This window comes from Oenanthe melanoleuca, chromosome 1 (genome assembly GCF_029582105.1).
Source record: "Oenanthe melanoleuca isolate GR-GAL-2019-014 chromosome 1, OMel1.0, whole genome shotgun sequence".
NCBI lineage: Eukaryota > Metazoa > Chordata > Aves > Passeriformes > Muscicapidae > Oenanthe > Oenanthe melanoleuca.
In genome coordinates this window covers 101642459-101662346 of record NC_079333.1, presented here as the reverse complement: position 1 = coordinate 101662346, position 19888 = coordinate 101642459, and the positions used below count along the sequence as shown (strand labels likewise).

At 35.3% G+C, this 19888-nt stretch overlaps 1 protein-coding gene across 3 annotated transcripts in view; it reads left to right on the top strand.

Annotated features, from left to right (window-relative positions):
* The window catches only part of DMD (dystrophin), a 1135346-nt gene that overhangs the window by 971717 nt on the left and 143741 nt on the right, over positions 1–19888 (top strand). For all 3 annotated transcript variants that reach the window (XM_056512754.1, XM_056512922.1, XM_056512842.1), the window contains one exon: positions 7145–7291. In XM_056512754.1, coding sequence (XP_056368729.1) covers positions 7145–7291 — 147 coding nt within the window. The remainder of the gene's footprint in view (positions 1–7144; positions 7292–19888) is intronic.

The window sequence follows — 19888 nt, the reverse complement described above, 5'->3', positions numbered from 1 at the left end:
ATTTCCAGAAGCTGGCACTGAACATTTAAATCATTTGATGCATTGATGAAATGAACTTTAAAGTCTCTTTTAACGCCTGTTTGCAACAAGAGAAGGGTTCTGCAGTATATGCACTGTGAGATTCATGGTCCCTCCGCCCATGTGTGTGGGAAACTCTAATGAGTCTTGATTTTCCACCAGTGTTCAGGGTGACTCAGGACAATATAGCTGGGAAAAATATCACACAATAGTGGTGGAGTAATTGTCCATATGTGGTCTCACATAGATTATTTTAAACCTGTTTACAAGTCCAAGTGTTGTTAAGGAGCACGAAGTACAGAATAACACACAAAATGGATCCTATCCCAAGCTGTTTTTCACACCAGAAATACTGCAGGTAAATCTGAGCCACTAGGAATACTGACTATTTTAAATCATTATTGAAAAGCCTAATAGCTTGTTTTAAGTTTCTTATTGAATAATTGTGTACCAGTTGCAAATAAATAATTATTAGATATTGCCTGTTTATTGAATACAATTTTTAAGACAAATACAGCTAAACTCAATGTCAGTACTACTGAGGTGTGCATAAGGATATATAGCTTTGTACATGCATGCTGTTATTTTCCTTTGTCAGTGTGGCAAATGCTAAGCAGCAGTGATTCCATACTCTTGGGACAGCTGCATAAACACTACTTGTCCTGACAAGGCCCTGTTGTGAACTACATCTAAACATACATGGTAGGTGTTTGGATCAGTAGGAATAAGGACAGTAAATGCAAAAAAAGATTTTTAATGATCCATTGGCATTTTTCAATAGCGGACAATAAATAAAAAAGCAGTCCTCATTTCAGTTTTTCTCTGTGCACAAGGAATACTTAATATTCTGGGAATATACTTGCTCTTCAGGGTGTATTTTCCAAATGGCTTAATGGGCTTTAGTCACCCTATTCCACTAACAACAGTGAGCCAGAAGTTACAGGCACCTGATTCAGTTTTGGTTGGATTCCTGAACTCTGTGTTTGACTTGTCAGCCAGCAGTTGTACATGTGGCTGTGGGAGAAGGGGGTTAAGAAATGGAAAATGTGCATTGTAGAGTCAGTGTTCCTTCCTGAACTTTATCTTGAAATTGGAAAAAAACTCCATGAAGCTAGAAAAGCATATAATATTGATCATATATATTATAAATATATACTATATATTTTATATATGTACGTTTATCTATAGGTATGTATATATAAATATATATGATATATAAATATAAGCACAATGTACAGTTAGTATAAAATACATAATACTTATATTTAAATATTTTTTTTACTGTTCTACTTGAATTATTAGTGAATTTTCTTTCAGTTTTTATGGAACCAATTTATGAATTCTAAAAGAAAAAGCAAACCTTTTCATGGCATTAACAAAACCTCTCCCCCTTTGGTGAATCTTTAAATAAAAAGATCTATTTTTTTCCTCTCTTCTGAATATTGGGCAGCCTTCCAAAGCAAAATCATTCTGTTAGGGGTCCTTAAATAAAAGATAGGATAAAACCACCCACGTGGCATGAGAAATGTGGAAGAAAAACATCTGATAAAAAACCTAAGCATCAAATTTTCATTAATAGAGTTGGTATTCTGGAAAGAGGTGAGGGCTATCTGGTGGGTTTTGCTACCTTGGAATAGGATTCACAAAGCACAAACAAATTTAATGGAAAATATGCAGAAAACAGCTAGGAAATAATTTTGGGAGGCTTATCCTGCATCTTCTAAAATATGTTAGAAACCGATCTTTAATTATAGACACTAGCCTAAAATCCTTTTGGAATTGAAGTTTCAGCACTAAATAGGAAATACAAAAGAAACTCCAAGAGAACAACCAGTAGGGAAAAGATTTGGCTTGGTACTGAGCACTGCAAGTTCAAAACATTGCTATCATAATAGGGATCATTATGAACTAAAGGTCAGCATCTCTGCAGGGACAAAAATAACCCAAAAAATCCACTACAGCAGTGTTCAGTTTTCAGAAGGAAAGCTGCACACAAATGAGGGAGCCTGCCGAAAAGGAACCAAAAGGACAAAGTGAGTGAAGGCAGCACGGAGGCACTGCATCCTGAGAACCAATCCATACCATCCAAATGGATTCAGACCTGGAAAGATGGGGTGGCTAAACAGAATAATAAAGAAACCTATTTGAAAAAAAATACAAAGAACAAATTGTCTTGATTAAGATCATTAAATCATAGAACCAGATGGCTGTTTGGTCAAGTGTTCTAATGGGAGTGTAAAGTAGCTGTATCTATTAACAGCATTTTCTTATTTAAAATTGGGGGTTTTTAATGAGGAGTGATGAGGGACACACATGGTGATAATTTTCAAATAGTGCATGTAATCAGGCCTGTGTACCTACAGACAAGGAAATCTGGGAAAGGATATTCTGTAGAAGATATAGAAGTTTTGTAAAAGTAGATGTGCCTTAATCTCCAGCTGTACCTTTAAGGAGTATGAGCTTAGTGTTTAAGAGGCTACAGGTCATTTGCTATTCCCCAGGGATTTTAAGAATGTCTTCCAGCAAAGGAACAAAGTTCCAGTGAGGCAACAGAAAAGGTCTTCTGGTGGATAAATAACCAATTATCTGGTAATTTCCTGAAAAAGACAGAAAACAAAAAACACAGGTCAGTTTTCCCAAATAGGAAGGTGATGTGCTCCAGGTCTACTCTGTCCAGCATGTACATAAATTAACTGGAAAGGAAAATTATTAGTGCAGTGGCACATCTTGATGATACAAACTTATTCAAAGTACTTAAGGTGAGGACAGAATGCAAACAGCTATGAAAAACTTCACAGTACTGACTGCCAGCAAAGTTATGGCAGACAAAATGCTGCTAAATCTCAAGTAAAATGTAGGAAAAGCTATCCCAGCTTTCTGTGTACAGTAAGGATCTTTTTAGGCCTTTCAAACATTCCTTTAGCACACATGAAAGAGGTCTTGGAATCATAACAGAAGTCTTTGAAAACATCACATCAACACTCATGACTGTTCAGAAAGCCAAATGCAATGTGAGGAATTACTGGAAATTACTGAAAAAGCAGAAAATATCATGGTGCCACAGTGTAAGTCCCTGTTGTATCTGTAACGTACATCATAGGTGTTTGGGACCCCAATATGAAAAAACTTATAGCAGACTAGGTAAAAGGTATCCAAGGACAGAATAAATGGTGTTGGAGTGGGGTTTGTCTTATTTTTCAGCTGTCTGTATGTGAGTTACTTGCCTAGGCTCCCTATATAGTTAATTAAAATCTGTTCATTTCTGTTGTTGCAATTCAGAATGTGATTCTTTCCATCCTACAGTAAAACCTTATATTATGTTTAACTCCTGGGTTTGATTAGCTGTGGAATAAAAAGGAACCATGTAAGGCAACTTGCTCAGATGTACATACCATTTAATCAGATATATCTCAATCTTTATATCTTAAACATAAAAAGGGAAAAAACATGATGTAGGTCTTGTATATCCTGAGACAGCACCAAGTCCAAGGAATGGTTGATCTCTGTCTATTATGAGCAAAGTTTTAGGGAAGGTTACAAGTGGGTCTCCAGAAATAGGTTTAAAAAGCCCAAAAACTCTAACCTAAATGTTGAACTCACCATAAGATATTTTGGATTGTAAAAGTCTATGTTAGTCCAAAAATCAAGTATGTAATCCTTGGAAAAGAGTCCATCAAGATCGGTTTGACATAAAAATACTCCATAATGGCTCCACAATCTCTGAGACTCAACTTGCTGAGCGGGAAGAACACAAGGGACAGGGAAGCCGATGCTTTCCCTTACTTTCTTCCTTAAGTAATTCTATTGCCTACTATAAGACAAGGGACTGGGCAAGATGAGCTTTTCATCTGACTGATTATGGCCACTGTGTGTTCTCTAGACTTTTAGTATTTGTCTGGTTAGGATGTTTGTGGTATGTGCCTTCTAGAGTCTTTGCTCATTTCCCAAGGCATTTTGAAATATTTTCTAACAAGACTGTACGGATCATTTAAAATCCAATCTACCACCTACAGTATCACAAACCATTGAAATTCTGTCTTGCACAAGGACAGTTATAATGAAGATAATTTGGGGCTGGTTGTCCTATTGCTGTTCACACTGTGAACTCATTTGCACTCTGAGAAATTTAATGGGTACATCTCCTTGTGATAGTAATACACTACTACTCACCATGTATGTTGGTTTTTAAATTATCAGCAATATAATTCTCTAATTTTTTTTTAATATAAACCTGTTATATATTTAGTGTTATTTATGCAGAAAGAAAAAAAAAAACAGAAAAAATTAACCAGTCTTGTACAAAGCAAAATGGCTTTTAGAAATACAAATATTTCTGTAAGTAATTTCCAGTAAAAATTCTGAATTTCTGCTTCCACAGATGCTTAGCTCTAGAACCATGTATGCTGACTGATGGACTGGTTGTGATAAACTATTGATTAAAGAAGGCTTACAGTTGCTGACTCCTTAATAATACAGATTCATATTCCAAATATTTCTGTGGTTATTTTTCTCTTTTCTGTCTACAGTTTTATAATTTTAAGCTTACTGACATTAATTAGATAGCTATTAATTGACTAGCATTCCTTTTTTTGTTCTTGCTATTTTTCATGTTTGGATTTGGCCAGCTAATAAAAACACAAGCAAAAATTCAGGCTGGGCAATAATAGAATACAGAATATTGAATTTAAAGTCAAAAGCTGTGGTATTTTGTGCATTGGAATATTATTACCACACTGCAAAAATCATTATCCTTGCAGCACAAAAAATTAATTAGGGCATCGATTGAAGAGAAGGCAGAAGATGAGTTTTCTTCTTTACTTCCATGTCCATTTCTTTCAGTGTTACAGTTATTACAGGTATTTAAATGAGAGCAGTACTTCCAAGGCCACAATGCAGATGCAAATAATTGGTCTGAAATCAGACTGATACTTTAATACATGTTTAAAAACAAGTGTCTGATAAGGCCTGTGTGCTTTGCTGAAGAAGTGATGTTTTTCAATCAGAAACCTGATCCTAATCCCATACAAATAATAGAAAATTAACTTGATTTAGTATGGGAACTGCATTAAAGTCCATTGTAGCGTAGGAACTAATCTTTGCATTTATTGATCAGCATTTACTCTATCCGTGTTTTTTATTTTACATACTTATTGATTGTGGGTATTTAATTTTTATTATATATTACCTTTATTATGTATTTTCTCTTCTAAGATATCTAAATATATACACGTGTATATCTATATTTTGTGCAAAGTGGTCATTGGTGACACTAGATTAGGAGTGCTCTCCACGAAGCAACCCAGGAGGAACTGAGTTGATGATACCAAATGCAAGCCACAGAGTCATGACCAGGTACCTTGGGCCATGAAAATAGCAGATCACAGGGAAAAAATGCAGTAAAACAACCACTCGTAAGTGAAGTGCTCAGATAGCAGGGTATATATTTCTTCAGCCTTTGAGGCCTTTGCTTTGCAACAACAAATGTCTACTTTTACAGCATGTTGTTTGTTCTCTGAACTCAATTGCTAACTAAAAAGTTCAGGGTAAGCACATATATAACTCTCTAGGGTAAAACCAAACGTGAGCTGTCTTCCTTTTCTTTGTATTTCAGACCTTGATCAGCACTGAACTGTAAATCAGTTCTCACCAGTAATATCAGTGCTACTCCAGTGGTATAAAACTGGTGAAATGGGGAAGTCAACTGTTACCTCATGAACTTGATGTATGCATCTTCTGGCATTTGCATAGTTCTCTGCACTTCTTTTACAAAATACACATCCTGTCTGATGGTGTATTTTAAAGATTCATCATTAGAGTCATTCACTGTACGAGTTCCACTTAAGTCAGTCTAACTCCTTATGTTGCAGGGTAATTTAACATAATTTATGGAAGTTAATCTGGTTTTAAAAGATATGTGAGGAACAATTTTTCAATGATATTTACCTTTAGTGCTCTTTATGTCGTTCTAATATCTATGAATATCTTCATATTATTTACTCTTAAGGTTCACTGAGATACTGGATAGGCTTTTTTTACTTTATTTTGCCTCGTCTGTTGATGAAAAGATTAATTTGCAATAATTTCATGTTATTTGATGATCTAAAATGAGATGCATGTGGTTTATATTAAAAATGCTGAGAGAAAGGAGCTATAGAGCAGAGTAATATAGCAAGTAAATTATTCTGCAGACATCACATGGCCATAAAACATGATCCTGAGAATGACAGAATTTGTCCCTTAGAAATGACTCATTGTTGCGTTTTGACATATTTTATCACATTAAAAATTCATAAATGTCTCCTTAGAAAAGATAAATATGGAGCAGTAGAAGATCTACATAGAGGTTCCTCTCTTTGATAAAGTCATGGTGCGCTGAATTTACCCAGATACATCATGGAGACATCATCATCAGGTGTCTGATTTTAAAAAGAAGTTTGTAACTAGCAGATTCTGGTTTTCAAATACATTACTGAAATTATTAGCTAAACTGTTTTTATGTATAATTTAAAGGTTATCTTAAGCATTAATTTCATTTTTTATTTTAAATATGAGTCATGTAAACCAGTCTGAGGTGCATAGCACCTTTTTTCATCTTTCTCTCTCTCTCTCTTTTTTTATGTTTTTTTCCTAAATGGACTTCCCATTATTAATATTTTTATTTGTAACACACAATACCCATGGTAAAAGTTTCATCCTTTTTCCATTTGTTGCATTTGAGAACAGCTGTCTTCCTGTTTCCCTGTGTTAAACTGTACTCATCACTCCCATCCATCCTGACTGAACACATTGCACACAATGGGTGAAGCAGGAGACAAGTGTGTTTTGCAGTGCACCTCCCAGTGGGTGTGCTGGTTAGAAATTCAGCTAAACTGGCCAAAAGTGGCTATGAAGGTTCCAGATTCATAGCACCTTCTGAAATGCCAGGTCTTGCACTGGAGACTCAAAGTCCAGACAAAGTTAAATAAACAGCCTGGTAACTGAATCATGACCGTGTGCTCTTCCCTTGCAGCTTGGAATGTAATAATATCTTTAAGTTGCTAATCAGCTGGTAGCAGAGCCAATAGCTTCTGAAGTTAGTCTGATATTTATTTATATTTATATTTATATTTATATTTGGTTGACACAGGTTTATCGAGCAGAGCTTGTTCCCCTTAAGGAGAAGGTGCATCACGTCAATGAGCTCGCTCACCGCTTCACCCCCGCCGACATTCAGCTCTCCCAGTACAACCTCAGCTCTGTGGAAGACCTAAACACAAGGTGGAAGGTGCTGCAGGTATATTTCACATGGCTTTTTTCTTAATGCTGCGTTTAAGTAAATATTTCTATTTCTCTGAGCTTTGTTCCCTGTGGGATAGCACCAAAGGCATACTGAGGAATGAAAGGAAGGTAAACAAGAAAATGTTTTGTTGTTTCCATTCATAAATGCATTAGACAGAGGCCCAACCTGATACTGTAGATGGTTTAAAAATATAAAGGGCAAGCCACATGTTTTGCACACATTTCAAAGATAATACATTCTCATCCACAGAGCTCAGGAAACATTGTGAACAATTCACTTTTTACTGCAAATTATTTCTTTGATTTATCAAATCCAGATATTTGGAAAAAAAATCTTTTTGTCTTCTCTGAAGACACTTGGAGACAGCATGTCAGAGTGAGATGTTATTGCTGATAGAACAGATAGTTAATTGAAATATTATGGTTTACTGTCTTTTTTCATATTTACTTAAATGTCATCTGGAAGATACAGAGATTAAGGTGAAAGCACTCCAGTAAATTTTTAAACACATCCTGAGGGGAAAAGCCATAAGTAACTTTGAAAGACTATGATATATTAAAGGCCAAGTTGTGACCCTTGGAAAGAGGAAAGATGCATCTGTTCCTATAATAATTTTTTTCTGCTTAAAAGAGATCAAGCTTGAAATGTATTGAGATGCAGAACTCATTTTTGTTAGAAGATAATAAAATAGCATAAACTGTAATAGAATAAATCAATTGGAACAAATATACAATTATTTAGACCAACTGCTCTACATACAAGATCTGCTGGACACTCACACCCAATGGCACTTTTTAGAGTGTTATGTATTTTTCCATCTTAGGGCTAGACTTTTTTGTGTATGACCAGCACTCCAGTTAGACAGAAAACTCCCTTTATGGAAAACTGAAATTTTGGCCAGTAATTGGAAAAGCAAAAATGAAAATTGTTTTTGTTTCATACAAAACCATTCTCCTTCTAAGGCATATTCCTGCTGTTTATTTCTGGTTTTAGTTTTCCAGTACGTTTCTTTTTCGTTCTGGTGATTTTATGTTTTTTTAATTTATTTATTAACTGCGCTTGTTATGGTAGTGTCACCTAAAATATCGACTTCATACTTTAGTCTTTTCATCATTTTTTCTGTAGATTTCAGTTTATTTTCACGTGTCTTTCTTTTACACTGGTTGTGTTTTCTCTCAGGCTTCTCCTAATTCTTATTTTCTAAAAGCAATTCTTTCTGTGTCCTTACTCTTCTCTGTCTTTCCCCATCTTGCTTCCCTTATTTTATTTTAGTTTTTTTTCTGTACTCCCCTTGTTTCTTAGTTTACTTCTCTTTTTCTCCCTCCTCAAAGGTTAGATCTCTGTCTCTCTCCCCTTGCCATATTCCTAATGGGGAAAGTATTTCTTATCCATACCCCCTATTTCCTAGAAAATATCACTGCAGGAAAATCATAAAACAGAGAGTTCTGTGCTGTTGCTTGCCAGAGAGATACCCATCCTTGGTTATGTGTGGGAAAAGTGCATAAAGACATAAAATTTATCACATCTGAAACATCAGAGAATTCTAGTGCTAGGAGAAAGTTGAAGAGCATTTTGTAAAGAAGATAATCATGTCTCACTTGTTTCTTTATTAACACTGGAAATTTACAGAAGATTCGAGGAGGAAATATATAATCTTAAGCCAAATCTTAAAGAGATTTAATATTAAATTCATTTTATAATCATAAGGCCAACTGTAGTCAGTCATTGCACAGTGGTTGTACAGCGAGATTAGTGCTGTTAGTGAATAAAATCAAATATTCCTCCAGAATCTTCCCAGAACTTCATTTGTATTTCTGCAGTAAGGCATGTTTGACATTAATTTACCTGGTTTGTGTTCAATTTTAGTGAATATACTCAGGAGTATTACTGCTATACAAAAATATAGAGAAAACACTCAACCACTCAAAGACTCAACCAGTCCTGGTTTTGAAGTGCTGTGTGGAGTGCATTTCATTAATGAAAGCTGGTGCACTCAACTCAGTCACTGAAAATTGTGTCATCTTCTGTGGACTTTGAGTAGCTTCATGCCTTTAATAGAGTAGTTTTGAGGAAAATATGCTGGTTATTTTTTTATTTTTCTTAAACATGAAAAGAGATGAAATCTTTCCAAGATTTCATCTTGGAAATGTTATGATGTTGTTATGAATTTCACAAGAAGTTCTCATGTGTGCTTCAAACAGGGTATGCAATGAGCTCATCCTGGGGCAGAACGAGTCTTGCAAACCCTTGCTTACTTCCAATTGACATTTAGGGAGTCAGGAATCCCCTAAAATAGGTGGGAGTTATATCTCACTTAGTCAGAGATCTGGTTGGTGTAATGCTGGTCAAAGGGCAAAGCTCCTGACATGTAAAAGAATTTACAAGTAACCCACAGAGAACATAGCCTTCAGTTATCAAGAAAGCTTTTTTTGGTTTAAATCAAACTTTCTTTGCTTTTATTTAGAATAGTTCCTTTAATAAACTGAAAAATACAGTAAGAACTGTCTTTTATCCAAAAATGTGTATATTAAGATATTTTGCTATGGTATTATACTCTAGTGCTTTAACTTTTGAAAGGTGGTAGTTTGTGGGTTACTGTCTTAGAGCACATCAAAAACCTAGAGCTAAATTATCCCAAGGTCTTTTCCAATCTAAACATTTCTATAATTCTATGATTTATATACATATATATTTAACAATTGCCAAGAAGCATAAGCCCTAATTTCATTCCTAACTCCTCAGCTCATTTTGCACCAGTAGCAAAGATTCTGCAGGATGTGGGAATTTGAAGATTGCTGTGGTGCAAAAAACATGCTGCCATTTGTTAGAGGTCCAGCCACAGCTATTACTGTGTCCCCTTGAAGAGCACTCTGTGCTTGCAGGAGCTGTGGAGAGCCAGCAGGCTTTTGTACCCCTGCAGGCAGTTATCTGAAGTCATATCATCATTTTGTTTGTATTCTGCTGAGGACAGGCTCTTTACTGAGCTGCATAATGCACACTACTGTAATAAGTATTGCTGCAATTAATTATTTCAAAAACCAGATTCTTCCGTGTGCTTCACAAATAGTAGCTGATGTTTTCAATCTGTGGTGAGAAATATGAATGAATTTTACCATCTGTATTTCCAGAGGTACTAATATAAAGAATATAAAAGCCAAGAAGGAAATCCCTTCTTCCCTGAAATCAGTGTGAAATTGTCACTGTGCAGCAAAGTCTTGCTGGCCAGTGAATCTCTACAGAGCTGAGTCACAGGCTGGGCAGAGGTCCCCAGCTCACACCTTGCTTTTTATAGGGGTTGGACACCAAGGCAAGGAAATAAGCTGAAATCAGCAGAGACCTACTGTAGCAGGTTTTAGGTTTGGGTTTTATTTTTAAATTTTACTTCACCTTCTGTCTTTCATGCCTTCTCCAAGAAAAATATCCTGCCAAAAATGAAATAACAAAAATACCTATATAAAAGAAATGTCTTTTTCAGGTCTCTTGCAGTTGAATTGAACCAAGCTCACTTTTTAAAATTTTAATTAGAAATGGTTTCATGAAATAAACTTCCTGTCTAAGCCATGGAATTAAAATTTGAAAGTGAGGAAGGATATTCTCTCATAACATTTTTCTTAGAAAAAAAAGAAAAGCCTCTCTTATTTTACAGTTCAGCTGTCCAATTGATAGTGCATAGGGTCGTTATACAAGAAAGCTCTAGTCATATACTTAAACAGAATATTGGCCTTCAATTGTTCCGTATCTTAAAATACAAGTAGAGTTATTTATTATTAAACCATGAGTGTAAACTCGAGTTAAGGCTGATAGATTGGCAGATGATGCAACAGTAGCAATAAAGATGTTTCTTCCTCTGAATGAGACAGAGAATGTCATGTCTAAATGAATGGCTGATATAAAAGGCAGTTAGATTTTTATATGTTTATGTTTATATTTCATATTTATATATTATACCTTTCTGTTACCTTACCAGTTTCTCTTTCCACTGTGACATTTCCTTAATTTAATAACTAGTTTGTTTCTGTCTTTGGTTTTTCCTCTTTTTTAAACTAAATTTTGACATATGTCATCTGTTAGTTGCTGAAAAAAAATGAGAGAAAACTTTTCTAAATATATAGAACCAAAATTCTAGCTCAGTTAGAATTACAGTAGTTAAGTCACCACTAAAATCATGGTGCTTTTCAGCCTTGGAATTTGAAATTATTTTGTAGTTGAAGACTTTCTCTTCCCAGCAGAGGGAGATTTTGATCCTTTTTGGAAGTCGAGTTTTCCCATCAGAATACTTAGTTAAAATGTTGGTTTATATGTTCCATGAGAACAGAAACTTCTGCCAAAACCACAATTGTTACAGCTTTGTAATGGTGTCTTATTTGTTTAATTGGCTATGCCAGTTGGCTGCAGAAGTCATAGACCCAAGTATTTTTCCTCATTTCTGTTAGACTGAGTCTCAGATTTTTTCAATGTTTGCCTGCAAAGTTATGCATATAGAATTCATTTTGCAGTGACTTGTTCTTTAGGAATCTTTCTTTTGAAATTCTGTAAGTTAGTGGAGGAAGGCCAACTGTCAGGTTGAGATTCAATTCTACTAATGATGCCTGTGTCAATAATTGGAAATATTCCTTCCTAAATTAGGAGGACACCTTCATTGTGGCATCTTTAAAGCAGTCAGTGAAAGAAAGTATGTATAAACAGGAATGGTTATCATCCACAGACAGACAGCAGGGAAACTAATAAAACCTTACTAAATTTATGACGTGTGTGATGAATTTCACTTTGCTGGTAATTGCAAATGCTTTAATCACTTTTTGTAAAGGAGGTGCATTCATTTTGAGAGTTGTGTTATCCTCTTTTGACTTCCTTTACTCTGAAATTTGTCCTCTATGAAGATGTTTTGAAGAATATGCAGAAAAATAGCAATTTACCCTACTTTATATTCTCATTACAATATGCATCTGTAGATTTCTTTCAATTTTTTTTTTTTTTATCTCATAAATGTATTTCAATGCAGGGGATTATAAAAGTTGAGTTATGCTGTTTATATGTGAAAAGAAAAGCACCTAAAATTTATCAAAAGTAAGAAAATATGTTACACGTGCATCTTGAATTTAGCACTCTCTTGTACAACCTTTGCATATACAATATCTTCTGTAAGATCTCCCATTTATCTATTTGATGGATAAATGATAGGAAAAGAATGGGCATATTAGTTGATATATGTAAGTCTCATTTCCTTATAAAGGAAGACTTGAACAATTTACTTCCACCTGTCAGCAGTTATAGATTATGTTTGGCAGCACACATCTGTATGACTCACACCAGACTATATTTAGGATACTGAGGAAAACAGAGATTATGATACTGTTGAAAATACATTCACTGGAAACCAACATCCACTAGTTCTGTTGGGTTTTAGTCAAGTTGTTTTAGCCAAATCATTCAGTTTTTAGCTCTTTAACTTATTTACCCACCACCACCAAAATTGTATTCTTTCGAGTTCATGATCTGTAATACCTGATTATCTTAAAACCATTATTTGTAATAATTTCTGTAGAAGTCCCTTTGACAAGGAGTGTGGAAGTTACATTTGAAGAATTAAGATTCTGAGTTTCAGTCCTATACAGAGGTGTAACCACAAGAGTTAGAAGGGTTTATCTTGGATTCCAAAATTGAACAAGTAGCTTGGGGGTCTTGTACAAATTGAAAGAATATGGCCTGATTTTTTTTCAACACCTTTTTAGCTGTGTGACCTAGTTCAAATCAGCTATGCTTAGGCTGCTCATTATGAAAAATTAGAGTAGTTGATGGTAAGAATGTGTGAGGGGGAATAGCTGGAAAGTGCACAAGGTTAGCAGCAGTCAGACTAGTGAAAGCAAACAAGCACAAAACAAAAATGAACCTTGCAATTCTAAATCAATCTCCAGTCCTAGCTCCCATTCCACAGGCCCTTTTCCCTCCCAAAACGTTATCAGCTGTCAGAGCTCATAATCTGCAGGTTGGATTTGGCCGAAGCTACAGGAGAGGACAGGAGGGCACAGGGTGGGTCAGGGCAGGGTCTGGCAGGTCCAGGCTGCTGGGTCTGTGCCATTTGTGCTTTCTGCACAGCCTGGAGGGGCTGCACGCTGCTGACACATCTCTGCCCATTCACAGGGCTCAGAGCTTTGAGGACAGGCTGGAGCAGATGCACAAAGTTTCTTTGAATGTGGAACACGTTTGTCTCGGGTACAGCATTCGCTGGATTTAAGAGCTGCCCAGTAAAGGCTCTCTAATGTGATTTTCAGAGGCTTGTAACTCAATGAAACCTTAATGAATACCCTTGGATTGAAAGCAATATAAAACCCCTTAGATTCCAAGTACCAGTGCCAAAGTATTGTTAAAGGTTTTTAGAGGGAGAATGTAAAACTGGCAAAACATATTTCTCTTTCACCCCATTTTCACTAATCCCTTCTTCTGAAATGATGTGATACTTTTTACAAGAAACTTCATTTGAAGTGATTAAAAGCCCAAGGAAAAGAAATAATACTCACATTTCCAGTGCAGAAGGTTAATGTTAGCCTTTTTTATTTCTTTGTTGAGTCATTTTTTGTCTTTCTGACATATCAATTATGTGTTATATCACTGCAGATAGTTTTATGTCAGGCCATCTACTTTCAGGTTACAGAAGGCTTTTGCAGTCTTTAAGCTAGGTAGTATTTTGTGCTATTTTTTTATATCTTTTTCCTTCAGTGAGACTAAGTAGGATTTTTTTGCTGCTTTAGAAATACTGTTAATAATAGTGTATAAAATATTAAAAATGTCAGTGGCATTAAATTGTGACACAGATTTGAAACCAGCCTTTATGGAAGATTATGTGTGTCATTTAAAAAATATTTTCACAAGGTGCTCTTTAAAGTTACCTCTGCAGTTTTCAACACAGTTTGAGTAAAGCTGAATGTTGTACCCTTGTATAGAAAACTATGAGCAGTATGGAAGTGATGTAATGGTATGTTTGTTATAGAGGAGGACACTTAATAATTAAAATGGCTCAAATCCTGTAAATCTTCTATAAAGTCCTTCCTAATTTGGATCCACCCTGCACAACACAGGCAGAATGTGTTATTTCAAAATGCTCATCCTGTGGCTCATCTAAGCTGTTCAATTCTTGTGCTTGTTGTTAGTTTATAAAACACTGATACTTCAATAAAATTTAGGAATATACCCCTTGGTTACAGAACAAACATAGCATTAATTACAATTCTTGACCAAGAGCTTACAATTTCAGGTTTTATTAGTATTCATTTTTTTATTTCTTTTGTACCTGGAAAGATCATCAGATTCCTGTTTGTGGAGATGAATTCTTTAGGGTAGGACATTTTTAGGGGGAGCTTCAAGTATGGAGGTTGAAGACTCAGTTTTTTTCTTCCATTTTCTCAGATGTTCAAAGTTGTTTCTCTACCCCAATTCAGTTTGTTTTAAACCAAAATTAATTAGCATAAATCAATCCAGAAAACTACTCCTAAGGTTACATCTAGAGGTAGTTTATTCATTTTGTTGGATGTTTTCGCTTTCATTCCTCTGTTTTCTCCTACCATCCTGAAGTGTTTTGTGTCCTTTCCTTTCAGTACCCTCATTTATGACTCTTTCATCTGTAAAAACAATCAGTTCTGTCCTAATTAATTAGCTGACACATAGCTGATAATAGAGTGCTGTTTCACTGTAGTGATTTTGGGTGTGTTATGAAGAAATAGAAGATTGTGTCTTCCATAAAATGGCTTTGTGCTTTTTGTATATCCAAGCATTACAGTTCTTTATCTCAAAACATCACATTTCAAGTCCTGAGTTGATTTTGTCTGTACTTTTGCCAACCAGAAAACTAAGATAACTGAATTTGGGTTGCACATCAGTTGTCATAGCTACCTGCAATATATCCCTGAATCTGCCTAGGTTTACCTCTAATGAGAAAGGGGTTACATTTTTCTCATAAAGCCCCCATAACTTTATTCAACTGTGAATGACCTGTGAACTACTGTCAGACTGGTATGGTCTGCTGCAGAAATCGAGTGAGCTTCCTCTTTTACAAAGTCAGGATCTAATCCTTTTTTCTTCACCCGTGAATGGAAGGTCAGCTCCCATCAAATAAAGTTTCAGAAAGACAGAGGCAAATCCAATTTTATGATCACCACTTTTCTGTCTCAACACTGTGCCCCCACATCATTAGACTGTGCTCAGTAGTTCCCACAGCTGGTGGGACAAGCCTGTGTTGTTTAACAGTGTCAGGTCATGCTGATTATTTCAGCTTTGCCAATGACACTCTATATAATTTTTTTCAAATTATTTTAACCATCTTGTGCATGAATTTACATGTTTTCAGGTGATTATCCATTTATGGATCAGAACTACATTTATAAAATTTAACTGAATTATGATGACATTGTGTTGAGTCGGTGTAAGTTTTAGTTCTACTGATAGTTTTTACTTTAATGTAGTTCTGATAGTTATGTAGTTCAAAGGTCTGTCCCATTCCCTTAAAAAGAGGGCTAGAAAAAGAATCTCTACTTCATGAAAATTTGTGTCCATAGTATTTATCCTTAGATGGGCCAAGGCCCCTGAATCATATAATAGTGTCTGTGATGTGAGCTACACTACAGTGCTGGACACAAACTATGATCTTGTATTATTATTGTTATGTTCATTGAAAGCAAGATTACTGTTGATGTTGTAAAATCTGCTTCTGTTGGTCTGTGGACAGTTGCAGAAAACAAATCACAGACTGTTTAATGTAACTTTTACATGCTGCTGTGTGTGCTCAGTGCTAACCCTGTGAAATGAGAGCAACCACTGCAGAATGTTGGAACTTGAGCCCCCAAGGCTTTGTCTGCTCTGCCATCCCTCCCAGCTGGGCTGACTGCTATCCCTGCTGAGCCTGCTCAGCTCAGATATCCTCAAGTGACCCAACAGCAACATTTGTGCCTTCTTCTGCCAGAAAAAACCCAACACCTTTATTGTGCAATTTATCAAGAACACCCTAGGAAATTGGTAAAAGTTGAAAGAATGAAAAGTCTGATTTGCTGTCTTTAAGAAGCTAATCAATTCTTAAATCTTTAGACAGGAGATATCACTTGTTCCTGATCCTTCTAGAACTTTGGAGGAATAGTCCCAAAAAGATGTATTCACAGTTGTAAACAAAGTAGGTTTCTTGAGCTCTCTTGTTATATTAATTACATGATCATTGCATTCACACAACTTAGAGATACTGTACTTCACTGTCTTGCTCATATTCAGATAGGCTCTAACTTGCCAGAGATTTTTAATTTTTTTTCTGAATGACAATATAACTAACAGATGTTTGTTTTTGGCTCCATTTCTACATTCTTTGAAAGCTGGAGAATTAAATTGCTGACATTCAGACAACACTAATTCACATATCCAGGGAGCCTAATTTGCCATCCCTGAGATTCTGATTCCTGGTGTTCATGGATTTAAAAACCATTTCAATGACACAATATAAGAATAGGCTGGGGAGTTTCAATAGTATGCTCCTGCTAAACATAATCACATTTTATAAACATCTGTGTCATTACTGGTGTGATTCATCTCTAAGCTGTATACAGCTGTGTTTGCAATTTCAATTAACAGTCCTCTAATTTCATATCCATCTCATGTTGCTAATTTAGTTAATTTATTCATAATTAAGAGTATTCTATTTTCTATGAAGGTTTGTTGAGCTTAGTGCATTATAAAAAATAAGAAAAAAGCCCCTAAGGCTGAGGCATTTTGATTTTTACAATAGTCACATCAGAACAAAAATGTCATTAATGTACCTAAAGGGGAAGACATGATATAAGGGATATTTTTTTTCTCAGTGTGGAATGAAAAGCCTTTGGAAAGTATTGGCTTTGTGTTTGAAAGCAAAGGACTGTATGAATGTGCTCTTTTCTTCTTTTTTTTGCCCTTCTCCCTTTTGCCCAAAATCTAATGTAATTCTATGGTTTAAACTAATATGGTTGGCTTCAATATGTAAAAAAAGGACTCCTCTAAAAAGGGTGTTACAAGAAGAGGTATGTGGCAGACATGAATCATCCTACTTCATGCATTTTTGTTCTCTAACACAAGGTATTTAAAAAGACCCATGTGATTAAGAGCTGTGAGATAACTTTAAAAAATTAAGCTTAAGGTACACTCAGGTGGAAGATAAGGACAGTGCTAGTATTTACCAAAAGAAGTTTATTCATTTTTAGAAATGTTTTTTTTTTTATATCATTACAAGAATATTGCGTGAAAAATGGGTTAAATACCTAGAAACAAATATTCTCCATTTGTACACTGTCTAATGATGGTCTACAATTTTTCCAGGATTGGTTACAACTCTAATATTGTGTAAATACAGAGATACTGCCTTCTCTGTTATCTTCACAAGCCCTACAGGGATACTTATTCCAGGAAGTGTCTACAATATTAAAGAAGTTGTATGTATAAATGGCTCTCATTAAAAAATAAATAAATAAATAAATAAAGAATAAATTTAGAAAAGTAAAAACTGCCCTCCTCTTTAAATTGAAAAGTATTTTGATATTTGTGTGTTAGTGACAACGTGAGCACAGCACTGAAAGTTCAGCAGCCCTTTCTGAAAAAAGAAAAGAGGGAGAAATACAGGACAGTCTTCCTCCTTCAAAAAAAGTAAATAGTTGTTTGAGATAAGTATTAGTGTGAGTATTGCAATAATATGAAGTAAACAGAGGGAAGTTGAATGGAAAACATTGAAATAGTGGGATCAATATGTCTCAAGCAGAGCTGCAAGTTTTTAATGACAGCTGCTGAATCCTTTATAGCTAAAAATCACAGTTGTCTGCTGCATTTTCCTTTAATCTTCCCTTGCCTACAATCTCCTTGATGCTCTTTTTAGTTTCTCTCATTGCTCTTTTTCTCCTTGAAGCTTCCTTTCTTCCTCTTCATATAACTTCTCCTTGTCTGTCATACCATCTACAATCATACCACTCTTTATTAAGAAAAAGCTAGAAAGAAAATCATTAAACAAATAAATAGAGAACACGGCTAGGAAATTTATAATCTGAAATTAGAAGAAATAAAAGGGATAGAGAGAGGAAAAGTGCAATGTAAGGTGAGGTAGGTTTTTACTCCTGGCAATTGTATGAATCACAACCTTTTCCTTTCCCAAGGAATCTCTTAATATCAGAGTTAGTGAGAGATGCAGCCATAGTCTCTGCAGACCTCTAAAGCTCTTCACAGCAGACAGCCTCATAACTTTATTTTCTTCTACTTGTCAACTGCTAATGCTGAAATGCAATATTCTGAAGACAATAAAAGTTTGAATCATTTCAACCTTTTAGTTGCATACTGTATATTTAGCAAATAGAATGACAGTTGCTTGCTGTACAAATTCCAGGCTGTCCCACCTTTTTCTGATTAAAATGGTGATTAGGGTTAAAGGAGATTATAGCAATTTGCCAGGGTCCTGTTCTGCTGCAAGCTCAAGGTAAGAGGGTGATTCAAGTGCCTGCAGAAAGATAGATTATCACTGGTTGCTCAATTTCCAAGCTCCTGTGGATTTTTATTCTCTTTTTTATTTGTGTAGATTCTCCAGATCTTATTATGCAAGAAAGGAAACACATTCATTTTTGATACACAAAAGAAAAAGTTAATGATTTTTTTTCCTCTAAGGAGAGATGGGTCTTCAAAAGGTAGCACATAGGTCTTTTAAATTTTATTTTATAAATATCATACTCTGGATGTTTGTTGCTTTTTCTTTTCCTTTTTCTTACTCTACATAAAATGATATGGCAATTGTATCTTGTATTTCAGATGCTAAGTTTAAACCCTGTGGAAGTCTGTAAACCTATGTAAATTTATATTTTTAAAGAGAATTGCATGTGATTTTCTTATTTATCTAGAGAGATGCCTGTGCAACGTTAGAAATAAATATTTGGCCCTTGAATCATCTTCCTGCTTAAATTAAGTTTTTCAGATAAAGGTTGGGGGGGTTAAATTCTAAACCCTCTAATTCCATGACATTAGACATGGGATTCCCATCTGTGTTTTTCCCAAGAGAGAATTTTATGCATGCCATATTATGAAAAATATGGTCAGTGTTTATCCTCTGCATATTTTTGCTAACAGAGGGAAAATAAATACCTGTCATGAAAATGCTGGCACATTCTTGTGTATTTCAGCTTTGTGCCTTTAACAGCAGAGGGTAATTTTACTTTTTGCATGCTCTCAGAACTCCTGAAGGATCTGCCAATGCAGGGTCTCCCATGGGTGCTGTGTTGCTGTGCTCACACTTGCTGCCACGTTCAGAGTGAGCTGAAATGAGCAGCTCCCAGTTTGAGTTCTGGCTGCCTGCACTGGTTCAGTCATCATTTGTTTTGCTAAAGCATATGCCTGTTTTAATAGAGAAATCACTGTTATTTGAAATAAATAATAATCTTGAACTGAATTTCAGTTAATATTTTCCCCACCCTGCAAAGAACTCTTCAAGGGCTGCTCTCTGATCTTAAGTAATGCACTGACAGACCTCCCAGACATCTGAACATCTCATTCTCTGGATCAGCCAACACCTAAAATGTTTGTGTTTAATGTTTACCTTTTATACAAAACAAGCAT